Source organism: Coregonus clupeaformis, unplaced genomic scaffold, assembly GCF_020615455.1.
Source record: "Coregonus clupeaformis isolate EN_2021a unplaced genomic scaffold, ASM2061545v1 scaf2791, whole genome shotgun sequence".
NCBI classification, from domain to species: domain Eukaryota; kingdom Metazoa; phylum Chordata; class Actinopteri; order Salmoniformes; family Salmonidae; genus Coregonus; species Coregonus clupeaformis.
This window is the reverse complement of record NW_025536245.1, coordinates 3,404-16,362: the sequence shown is the minus strand read 5'-3', so window position 1 is coordinate 16,362 and position 12,959 is coordinate 3,404. Positions and strand designations below refer to the sequence as shown.

Sequence of the window (12,959 nt, the reverse complement as noted above, 5' to 3'; positions counted from 1 at the left end):
AAAAAGGAGGGTAGAGGCGGTTTATGTACTTGCCGACAGGCCTCTCTTACGCAGCCTTTTTCTTGTCCGAGTCTCGGGGATTAGGGCCTGCCCCGGGGTGAGCAGCAGTAGTGGTAATATCACTGTGGAAGCCAATCCAGAAAAAAAGCCATATTACAACCTATGTGTTGTGATAATTGCGTTGTTTTCTCTATAACCTGTTAGTTCATATGCCTTGACACGGTGATATATATATATATATAGGCCTAAGGCCGAGACAATAAGAAGACAGTGGTAGAATAAATTCAACCACATATTTGTTTCATTAGAAAACCGGAGAGCAACGTCTGTCCGGTGAAGTCCACTAAACATATTGCATATAACAAACAGTTACAAGACCTACAGCATGGTCAAACAAGGTAATGTTTCCAACATTTTCGGACTACTAAACAACTATTGATTTAAAACCACGGAGAGTTACCGCAAGTCGCAAAGAAAACAGGTGCTGCCTCCACTATTCCAGCACCATTTCAACTTCAACATTTCAACATCATCTAATCACCTATGCTTAGTCTAATACAGTGACAACTAAAATATACCAAAAACGATTTAGTCCAATCAACGTAAGCTAAATATGATGTGGCTGTCCATGGTATTGATTTCTGTCTGTGTCTGTGTGTGTGTGTACGTGCGTGCAAGTAGAAAAAACATGTTGACTCACCCTACTTGTTGTCACGTCTCCTCCCGTTGCTCCCCTCCGGCGCTCTGATTCGCCGGTCTACTGAGCCACCGGTCTGAGCGCACCACCTCTGCAACACCGGAATGGAAACCCAACGCACCCTAATCCCCTCCAGCGCACCATCATCTCATCACCACCCCTATATAGCCCTGGACTGTTCTGGATGATGTTGTGTGTGATTGTTTAGCTCCGTGTCGTTTACTCTATCTTTGTTATATCTCTTTGTCATGGTTAAGTAAACCTTGACCTTGTTAATTCCTGCGTCTGCGTCCTGCCTCTTCGTACACTCAGTACTCGTCACACTTGTAGAGAAATGCCAATGCCATCCTCCTCTTTCATGTTGCCTAAACAGTCTATGATTCTGTCATACAGCACACGCTTTTAGTTTCTGTTGTCCTAGGCTACCTGGCGAAAATACTTGCTCGCTAGCCTAACTTCCTTTCAGGGGCAATGATACACCAGGCCAGCTAGTCAACATTAGCATACTACATATAGCTACATGTTGAACTTCCATCCTCTCAGGCCAGGGGCACAATGTATGAATTTATGGTTGGATCAGAATCGCTGTTATAATCATTGGCCAGTACGGAGAATTAAGAAAAACAACAAGTCCAAATCCCTATCTCCATTCATGGCTAATTTAGGAAAGGGACCATTTTAGCTAGCTAGCTAGCCACCAGAGGACAACAACACAATGAGATGTAACAATTCAAGTTTTTTTCTGTCAATAATTACGTTTGGCTTGTGATGTGATTGGTCTGAAGCCAATTCCAAACTGGCTTCCCTCTACACTTTTTTTTTTGGTGTGCCAGGACCATTCATAGCTGAGCTCACTCAGTTTAGCTCAACGCTGATTGGCTTTTATTATTATTTATTTTTAATCAAGGGAGGCCAAATGCTCGCTGACTTCCCTTGCATTCAATGCTATGGGCGGCAACAATGTCATACTCTTTCTGGCCAGACAGCATCAGATCGATACTCTACACATACTGAGACAGAGCGGTGCTGTTTCGTTTGCTCGGATGCTTTCTCCGGTGAGATAAATTTAGCCTCTATTGGAATTTTTTGTTAACTGCTTAGACAACATAACAAACCACTTATATGAATTATGCATGTTGTAGAATGAAATGCGTATATGCCCTATATGCCTATGGATTAAGAACCAATTTAACAATAGTAGAGACATTTCTTTAGTGCAAATGCTGTGGTTCCGAGAAAGGATGGTTCCCTCTAGCTCCCTGCAGCTGGTCTGGGTGTGTAGTCAAGGACATGGGATGGAGATACACTTCAGGAACAGATAGACCTGTATAGACCTATATTGTTTCTCGTTGCTTCTGAGTAACCTGATCACACGGTCAGGACAAAGAGCCTCAGAATGACCACAGTTTTTCAGTTCATCCTGTCTTTTACTATCTTCCAATGGTGCAGCTGGGTGGAGATAGGAGTAGCAACGGAACTAACGTTATCACTTGTTTATGCACTATGACCCGATACACATAGCCTGACCCGATACACATAGCCACATACACATAGTCACAAGAAGAAACCATAGTGGCTCAAGGTCCAGGGAGGGGTGGCTGTTTGGAGAAAGAGGGGGTTCCTTATAATATGAAAAGGAGACCAAGCAGACATGGGGATAGACAGGAAAGAAGCCACTTTTTCAGTAGACTATAAGTTAAAATTATATGTTGAACAAAGTTAAATACTTTAGACTATAAATTTAAAACATAATTAATCACAAAGACAAGCAGTAAGACTAAGTGATACAGAGAGTGGTACAGAGAATGAGGAGGCCTGGAACAGAGCCAGGAGATGGAGGACATGGACCTGGGAAAAGGCCTGCTCATTCTTATTATGTGTGGGAAATATACACTATGCATGAGAACTGTACATGTCTGAGAACTGATTATACTGCTATGCATGAAGCCATGCATGAGGAATGTCTTAAATGTATATGGTTGAGAATGGGTTATGGACCTGCCATGTTTAAACCATATTTAAGTGTTGATTGATATGTTTTATAATGTGTTATGGGTTAGATGGGATGATTTATGTGCAAATGTATTTGTGGCTGGAGACTTTATGTGCAGAGGGGGCCTATCTCAGAAACTGCATGAGAAAGATTGGTCCTGCCACTATTGTTTCCAAATCTGAATACATAGGAGGAAGAGAAGTCAGATTTCGCCACTATCATAAATTAAGAGAGTGGGCGGAGCGGTCAAAAGATGGAGACTTGGAGACAATGGTGGAAGAACAAAACAGGGAGGGATTAAGCTCAAAAGTATGTAAAATGTGCAGGAATAGAACTGTATATGAACTGAGGGCCAAGTGTAGGGAATTCAGTTGTGCTGCAGACCCACTCGGCTTTTGTTGCGTTGTGTAATAAAGTCTATCTTGATTCTACAATAACTCTGGAAGAACTTTGATTTTTAATAAGTATAGGGATACATTTCCACGACACCTCTTGCAAATTAGTTTTTTCTTTTTAATTTTTTTTGGGAAGCCTTGCTTCCCTTGGCATCCATGAATACACGTCACTGGTGAGCAGTATGTCCCGTGCTCAGACTCGTTGAAGGAGAAGTCTTCATCCAAATCAAAGTTTGTGATCGCTGTTCTGATGTCCAGAAGCTCTTTTCGGTCAGAGGAAATAATTGCAGAAACATTGTGTAAAGATTAAGATCAGAGTTTAAAAAACACACAAAATAGCAGAATTGGTCAGGAGGCCGTAAAACGACTGCTATCCATTCCAGCACCATTCTCTTCTCCTCTCACGGGTTCTCTCTGACCTCTGCCTTGTTCTTGATGACAGAGGAGAAGCGGACCAGTTTTAGCTCCTTGAAGTCCCGTCCTCGAGCGTCGTCCCACACATATTCAGGTGACAGCAGCTTGGTGGGCTTATTCTTCACCAGGTACCAGTTCAGATGACTCTCCTCCTGCCACACAGCCTCCACACCCACAGACTTATCCACCTAGAGGGAGGGGGTGGGGAAGAGGGGGGGGGGGGAGGAGGAGGGACGGGGGGGTTGAGAGAGAGAATGACTGAGTGAGTGACTACAGAGGGGATTGAGAGAGAGTGAGTGCCTGCCTGCCTCCCTGCGTCTGTGCCTACGTGTCGGAATGCATGCCTTTCTGTCTGCATGACTGTCTGTCAGGTATGAGTGTGTGAGTGTGTGTTTGCCTGCCTGCCTGCATGAGTACCTACCTCCAGGTGCTCCCTGCACGTCTTGGTCAGCCTGTGAACATCCTCCAGTGCTCCTCCGAATATGTTGGCCTGGTAGTAGAAGTCTCCCTGGTCCAGGGGTACATAGGCTGTGGAGACGTTCCGCCGCTCGTAGGGGTACTGGTTCCGGGGGTACCAGTAGAACCTGCAAGACACAAGACAATTTTGTATTGTTACGTAACCTTTATTTAACCAGGAAAATACCCTTACCAAGGTCAGGGTGAAACTTTATTTGGATAGCCTGTAGAGCACCTACAGATGGACAAGCTACAGACTATCAGTAACATTTCAACTAACTAACTATCTACTAACCCTAACCCTGAATTTAACCCTAGCCCTAACCCTGAACTTAACCCTTATCCTAACCCTGAACTTAATCCTTACCCTAGCCCTAGCCCTAACCCTTATTCTAAACCTAACCTTAAACTTAGCAAGCAGTTGCTTATCAACAGATAGTTTGTTGATAGTATGACCACCTGTAGAGTATCAACAGATGGAAAATCCATGTCACATTTTCTGGCCTATCCAGACAAAGAATTGATTTTGTCTGCGATGGAGCCCAGCCTGGGAGACAGTATATTAAGGGGGGCAGTCTAGCGAATCCAGGAATTGTGGTTTCATCTCGCTGTGATATTCTCAGCCTGATTTAGAGCTCTCAACATGAAAAAATACTAAATAATTTCGTAGAATTGAAACACGACCATTCTCGTGGTCACAGAGGGACGAAAGCTGATGTTATAACGAGTCTGCATAGATTCAAATGGTGTCTCTGCGTCGCTCAGAGAACTTGGTAGAAAATGCTCTGTCGTCAGTTATATGAAAAGGGGACTAATTTGTACTGACACTAAATATGATCTTATTTGTTTTACAGTTATAAGAAAGGTGAAATCTTATAGCAAGTCATTTATAATTTCATTGTTACTATATTTAGAAAGCATTTCAGTTGTTTCAAGCCCTATTCCCCCACTTTCGTTGAATAGAGAGAAAATCATATATAATTTTAATATTTGTTTCTTGAGCTTGTGTCCTTAAATGTGAAGAATTTACAATTATGTTTACCAGAAAGGGGAGTTCCAGACCTTTCTAGAACTATGCAGCATTACTAGTTGTCCATCTCATGAAAAACAGTTACTTTTGGGTATGTCTATTTAGGAGTAAATCTACATTTCACCATTATGTTAAAGTTAAAGGAGAAGTTATATTTTTTACAACCAATTTAAAAATACACTACTATGTGGACACCTGCTCCTCGAACATCTCATTCCAAAATCATGACCATTAATATGGAGTTGGTCCCCCCTTAGCTGCTACAACAGCCTCCATTCTTCTGGGAAAGCTTTCCACTAGATGTTGGAACATTGCTGCAGGGACTTGATTCCATTCAGCCACAAGAGCATTAGTGAGGTTGGGCACTGATGTTGGGCAATTAGGCCTGGCTCGCAGATCGGCGTTCAAATTCATCCCAAGGTGTTCGATGGGGCCGAGGTCAGGGCTCTGTGCAGACCAGTCAAGTTCTTCCACACTGATCTCGACAAACCATTTCTGTATGGACCTCACTTTGTGTCGAACTGCCAGATGGTGAAGCATGATTCATCACTCCACCGCATGGTGATCTTAGGCTTGTAATGCGGCTGCTCGACCGCCATGGAAACCCATTTCATGATGCTCCCGACAAACAGTTATTGTGCTGACGTTGCTTCCAGAGGGCAGTTTGGAACTTCGGTAGTGAGTGTTGCAACCGAGGATAGACGATTTTTACACACTACGCGCTTCAGCACTCGACGGTCCCGTTCTGCGAGCTTGTGTGGCCTACCATTCGCGGCTGAGCCGTTGTTGCTCCTGGGGACATTTCCACTTCACAATAACAGCATTTACAGTTGACCTGGGCAGTTCTAGTAGGGCAGAAATTTGACAAACTGACTTGTTGGAAAGGTGGCATCTTATGACGGTGCCATGTTGAAAGTCACTGAGCTCTTCAGTAAGGCCATTCTAATGCCAATGTTTGTCTATGGAGATTGCATGGCTGTTTGCTTTGATTTAATAAACCTGTCAGCAACAGGTGTGGCTGAAATAGCTGAATCCACTAACTTGAAGGGGTGTCCACATGCTTTTGTATATGCAGTGCCTTTGGAAAGTATTCAGAAACCTTGACGTTTTACACATTTTGTAACGTTACAGCCTTATTTTAAAATGGATTAAAAAATGAATTTAAAAAATAATGCCCAGCAATCTACACACAATACCCATGATAAGGTGAAAACGGGTTTTTAGAATTTTTTTACAAATGTATTAAAAATAAAAAACAGAAATAACTTGACTGGAGTCCACTTGTGGTACATTCAATTAATTGCACATGATTTGGAAAGGCACAGACCTGTATATATAAGGTCCCACAGTTGACAGTGCATGTCAGAGCAAAAACCAAGCCATGAGGTCAAAGGAATTGTCCGTAGAGCTCCGAGACAGGATTGTATCGAGGCACAGATCCGGGGAAGGGTACCAAAATATTTCTGCAGCATTGGAGGTCCCCAAGAACACAGTGGTCTCCATCATTCTAAAATGGAAGAAGTTTGGAACCATCAAGACTCTTCCTAGAGCTGGCCACCCGGCCAAACTGAGCAATCGGGGAGAAGGGCCTTGGTCAGGAGGTGACCAAGAACCCAATGGGCACTCTGACAGAGCTCTAGAGTTCCTCTGTGTAGATTCGAGAACCTTCCAGAAGGACAACCATCTCCGCAGCAATCCACCAATCAGGCCATTGTGGTAGAGTGGCCGACGGAAGCCACTCCTCAGTAAAAGGCACATGACAGCCCGCTTGGAGTTTGTCAAAGGCACCTAAGACTCTCAGACCATGAGAAACAAGATTCTCTGGTCTGATGAAACCAAGATTGAACTATTTGGCCTGAATGCCAGCGTCATGTCTGGAGGAAACCTGGCACCATCCCTATGGTGAAGCATGGTGGTGGCAGCATCATGCTGTGGGGATATTTTTTCAGTGGCAGGGACTGGGACACTAGTCAGGATTGAGGCAAAGATGAACAGAGCAAAGTACAGAGAGATCCTTGATGAAAACCTGCTTCAGAGCGCTCAGGACCTCGGACTGGTGAAGGTTCTCCTTCCAACAGGACAACGAGCCTAAGCACACAGCCACGGCGGCTGTGGGACAAGTCTCTGAATATCCTTGAGTGGCCCAGCCAGAGCCGGACTTGAACCCGATCGAACATCTCTGGAGAGACCTGAAAATAGCTGTGCAGCAGTGCTCCCCATCCAACCTGACAGTGCTTGAGAGGATCTGCAGAGAAGAATGGGAGAAACTCCCCAAATACAGGTGTGCCAAGCGTCATACAAAGAAGACTCAATGCTGGAATCGCTGCTAAACGTGCTTCAACAAAGTACTGAGTTAAGGGTCTGAATACTTATGTAAATTTGATATTTCAGTGTTTTGTTTTAATAAATTAGTAAACATTTCAAAAAACAGTTTTTGCTTTGTCATTATGGGGTGATTGTGTGTAGATTGATGAGGAAAAAACAATAGAATAAGGCTGTAACGTAACAAAATGTGGAAAAAGTCAAGGCTCTGAATAATTTCCAAGGCACTGTATGTCAGCAACGTTATGGCTGAAGTAGCCAAATCCACTAATGTGAAGGTGTGTCCACATACTGTTGTATATATAGTGTATATACTGTACATGTAAATAGCATGTTATAGAAGGGTCCAGACACTTTTTTGACCATTCTATAACATGCCATTTACTTCATAAATATAGATTTTTGGTTGTAAAAAAATGAAACTTCTCCTTTAAGTAAGTAGGTAAGTAAGTAATACCAGGGTTGGATGCTGGCCCTTCAAGTGTAATTACCAGGGGTGTGTGCTGGCCCTTTGTGTAAGTAAGTATTACCAGGGGTGGATGGCGGCCACCAGTCTCCCCAGAGCCTCTGGCCCCACACGGCCATGGAACCTCATGTCTACATCAAGGCAGAAGATGTAGTGCGCCTCCCGGTGGATGTGAACCTCAATGGCAGTCTGCTCCCAAATAGATGGTTGGTGGATGTTCAGTAGAATTTCAATCAATCAAACAAACAACAAACAACAAATCAATCAAATCAATAAATCAAACAAATCAATCAAACAGTCAAACTTGATTGTCCTCAGATGTAAATTTGGTTTGCAGGCAGGGGTAAGATGATAAAAATACACAATCCACCGTCGACAACATTTCAACTTATTGGTTTGCACTAACCCTAACCATATAGGCATATCCTCTTAATTAACTGTAACCCTAGAAATATGTTGCCTATTATCAACAGTTGATATTTTGTTAATAGTTGGGACATCTTTAGGGAACCACTACTACTACATTTTTACATTTTAGTCATTTAGCAGATGCTCTTATCCAAAGCGACTTACAGGAACAATTAGGGTTAAGTGCCTTGCTCAAGGTCTCATCAACAGATTTTTCACCTAGTTGGCTTGGGGATTCAAACCAGTGTGTAAGGGGTTGGTGTGAGGTGTTGACCCAGGTGTGGTGCAGGATAGATAGTAGGCAGTGGGCAGTAGGCAAGGCGATGGTGAAACAAGGATCTTTACTGGTGGTCCAAAAGCCAGGATACAAAACAACGGACTATACATGATAACAAATGAGGAGCACTTAGGGTCTCCAAAAACAGGCAGACAACAAACAATACGAAATACTAACTCTGACTGGAAAAACACAATGACACAGGGAGAACACTTCTTCAGTACCTGCTAACTCCATCACGTGCTCTGATACTGATACATATATATATATATATATATATATATATATATATATATATATATATATATATATTATTATTATTATATTATTATCCCTGTCTAACAGTCAATCCATTTGATAGATAGTTCTGGATTCTCACCATGAAGAGTGCTTCTCAGCTGACTCTAAGAGAAGTCAACCAGTGTATCTATAAGGATGGATAGACATGAAAAACATGTACACATACACAAAATGTGTGGCAAGAAGCACAGAACTAAGTTACTACATCTTCAACGATGGATAGAAAAATGAAAGAAGCATCTACAGTGGCCTGCGAAAGTATCCAAACCCTTGGCATTTTTTTCCTATTTTGTTGCCTTACAACCTGGAATTAAAATTTGATTTTTTGGGGGTTTCTATCATTTGGTTTACACAACATGCCTTCCACTTTGAAGATGCAAATATTTTTTTTTGTGAAACAAACAAGAAATAAGACAAAAAACAGAAAACTTGACATCATCTACCCACTTTAAGTCAATACTTTGTAGAGCCACCTTTGCAGCAATTACAGCTGCAAGTCTCTTCAGGTTATGTCTCTATAAACTTGGCACATCTAGCCACTGGGATTTTTGCCCATTCTTCAAGGCAAAACTGCTCCAGCTCCTTCAAGTTGGATGGGTTCGCAGTGTACAGCAATATTTAAGTCATACCACAGATTCTCAATTGGATTGAGGTCTGGGCTTTGACTAGGCCATTTTAATACATTTAACTGTTTCCCTTAACCCACTCAGTGTTGCTTTAGCAGTATGTTTAGGGTCATTGTCCTGCTGGAAGGTAACCTCCTCCAGTCTCAAATCTCTGAACATTAAACGTTTCCCTCAAAATATCCCTGTATTTAGCGCCATCCATCATTCCTTCAATTCTGACCAGTTTTCCCAGTTCCTGCGATGATAAACATCCCCACAGCATGATATAGCCACCACCATGCTTCACTGTGGATGGTGTTCTCGGGGGTGATGAGAGGTGTTGAGTTTGCCATAAACATTTTCCTTGATGCAAATAACTCAATTTTAGTCTCATCTGACCAGAGTACCTTCTTCCATATGTTTGGGAGTCTCCCATCCTTTTGGTGAACACCAAACGGGTTTGCTTATTTATTTTTTGAAGCAATGGCTTTTTTCTGGCCACTCTTCTGTAAAAAGCCCAGCTCTACAGAGTGTACAGCTTAAAAGTGGTCCTACGGACAGATACTCCAATCTCCGCTATGAGCTTTGCAGCTCCTTCAGGGTTATCTTAGGTCTCTTTATTTGCCTCTCTGATTAATGCCGTCTTGCCTGGGCCGTGAGTTTTGGTGGGCGGCACTCGCCAGCAGGTTTGTTGTGGTGCCATATTCTTTCAATTTCCTAATAATGGATTTAATGGTGCTCCATTGGGATGCTCAAAGTTTCTGATATTTGTCCCTACCTGTTTAGAGAGCTCCTTGGTCTTCATGGTGCCGCTTTGTAGTGGTGCCCTTGCTTGAGTGGTGTTGAAGTCTCTTGGGCCTTTCAGAACAGGTCTATATATGCTGAGATCATGTGACAGATCATGTACACTTAGATTGCACACAGGTGACTTTATTTACTAATTATGTGACTTCTGAAAATTAATTGGTTTCACCAGATCTTATTTAGGGGCTTCATAGCAAAGGGGGTGAATAGATATGCACGCCTGCCCCTAACGTTATTATTTTTAAATCTTTTTAAACAAGTAATTACTTTTCATTTCACTACCAATTTGACTATTTTGTGTATTCCAATACATAATCAAATAGAAATCCATTTTAAATTACAGGTTGTAATGCAACAAAATTAGGAAAAATGCCAAGGGGAGATAATACTTTTGCAAGGCACTGTACGTGCTAGGATTTTTTTTTACATGTCAATTAAATACATGAAGAAGGTGCTCATGTGGATAGGTGCGTGGTGGATGCATGTGGATAGGTGCATGGTGGATGCATGTGAATGGAGGTGCATGGTGGATGCATGGATAGGTGCATGTGATACCATGTGATAGGTGCATGTGGATAGGTGCGTGGTTGCGTTAGTGGCAGCAGTCTTGACATTTCAAGTAGGTGATCACACACCTGAGAGTATGTAACCATTGCCTTTGCAATAGGTTTCTACACATTAAATCTGTACTTACTTCCCACCACAGCAAAATACAGTTGTAGCGATGGTGAGGTTGAGGGACCTGAAGCCTCATCTATGACCTGGGGTTGAAGGTTCCCTCCCAGACTATAGGAGCCAGCCATGGGGTTATAGTCACAACTCATTCCTCCTGAATATATAATGTTATAATAGCTAGAAAATTCTAAAAACTAAATTATACAACAATCAATTATATAAATTCTTTTATACTAATGTGTTATTAAAAAAGCTGCACATTATACTATAAAAAAAATATATATTAAATTAACATCTGTTTTTATTTTTATATTGTTTATACAACTATAAATACAATCATAAATATTTTCTCAACCAATCTAAATTGCGGCAGTCTGCACATTTAAAAGTTGGTTTTCGTGTTTATAGCTTAATTCGTTTAAGAGCTAAAGCAGGCAGAATAATAACAATATGAGTATGTAAGAAAGCTAGAGTGGTCTTGCCTTCAGCAAACACACTAATAATAAACACCCAAAATCACTTAACATATTCATCATGATAATCATCAAGATAAACAGCCATTAGTGGTAACACTTTGTGAAAAGGCATTACGAAGTGCGTTATAAAGTAAGTATTTACTGTACTTCATAGTGTTTACCATAACGTATAATTTAATATAGAATTCAAACAATAGAATACAGCTCTATTCCTTAATGCTGTATCGTCTGCCTTCGCTGCCACTTACACTGGTTCCTCGCTTGGCTTGCTTGCTCTGTAATCTGAAAAACGGGAGCATTTTACTTTCAGAAACAGACTGGCACTCTGAGATAATAATAATACACATTTAAGGCTAGGACTTGCTTAGGGTACCAGTCTGTTTGCCACTCCTTATCGTATTTTTGATGAAAGTGTGGCATGATAACAGAAACAGATCTGACTTACTACGCTTGGTTGATTAAATAATGAAAGGTTATCAATAGTATAAAGAGTACAGTGCAGTACAGGTTCAACAGGTGTGTACAGTCAGTACCCACGCGTACTCACTCACCTGTGATTCACCACAACCTGGTGATGCACCTGGCGCCATGTTAACCCCTCTCACTTTCACTGGGACCCTCACTGACAGACAAACAGACAGACGACAGACAGACAGCCAGCAGAGAAAGAAAAGAGAGAGGTGTGGCTCAGTTGATAGGGCATGGTGCTTGCAACACCAGGGTTGTGGGTTTGATTCCCACGGGGACCATACATTCACGAGAATGTATGCACTCACTAGGTAAAATGTAAAAATGTAATGTAACAGGGGTGTCTGTTTAAGCACCTGTCCAGGTAAACCTCAGAGGCGGTGAAGTATTCCAGTACATAGTTCAGTAATCCTGTATTATCTGGGCTTACAGTACCTCTGTAATTAGTGGAACAGTGATTTGTTTAACACTTTTGGTTACTACATGATTCCATATGTGTTATTTCATAGTTTTGATGTCTTCACTGTTATTCTACAATGAAGAAAATAGTAAAAATTAAAGAAAAACCCCTTGAATGTGTAGGTGTATCCAAACTTTTGACTGGTACTGTCACGTGAAAATAAATACCCCCCCTAAACGGTGGTCTTATTATTATTTTTTTCAACAAATAAAAACATGTTTGCACACATGGATATTTGAGCTAAATTCTAACCACATTCATTGATAAAGGTAACCCCAATTTAACAAATCACAACAACAACAAAAAATACTTTGAAAATCTTATGCAATTAAAATACTAATTGCTTATGCTCAAAAATAAGAAATGGGGGGTTATGGATTGGTCATTATCATCTGTCGGAATACTGTGGGGGCACATGAGCGGGTCTGAACATGACCCAGTTTTCAGTACTGTAAAGAAAGAGGGCAAACCGTTCCTCCCAGTCGATGAAAGAGGCTGATACACTTACAAGTTACCACAAAGCATTAAATGAAGTCTTTCAACGGAGGCAACACCAGCTATTGAAGCTAGGGGTGTACTTATTTTCCGCACTATGGAATTGTGAATTTTGTTGATTTTTGATGAATAAATTATTGCAAGTATAATCTTTTGAGTGTCATTTGTTAAATTAGAGTTACCTTTATCTGTCAATAGAGTTGAAGTGAAGATTACAT

The 12,959-nt window shown here is 41.5% G+C and overlaps 1 protein-coding gene across 1 annotated transcript; it reads right to left on the bottom strand.

Annotated features, from left to right (window-relative positions):
* Nucleotides 1-3,173: 3,173 nt before the first annotated feature.
* LOC123489142 (globoside alpha-1,3-N-acetylgalactosaminyltransferase 1-like) lies at nucleotides 3,174-11,908 on the bottom strand. The gene is made up of 4 exons (XM_045219827.1): nucleotides 11,870-11,908; nucleotides 7,838-7,962; nucleotides 3,921-4,083; nucleotides 3,174-3,687 (listed from the first exon to the last, which is right to left on the bottom strand). Exons 1-4 carry the CDS (start codon nucleotides 11,906-11,908, stop codon nucleotides 3,487-3,489), a joined length of 528 nt encoding a protein of 175 aa, XP_045075762.1. The 3' UTR covers nucleotides 3,174-3,486.
* Between the last annotated feature and the right edge of the window lie 1,051 nt (nucleotides 11,909-12,959).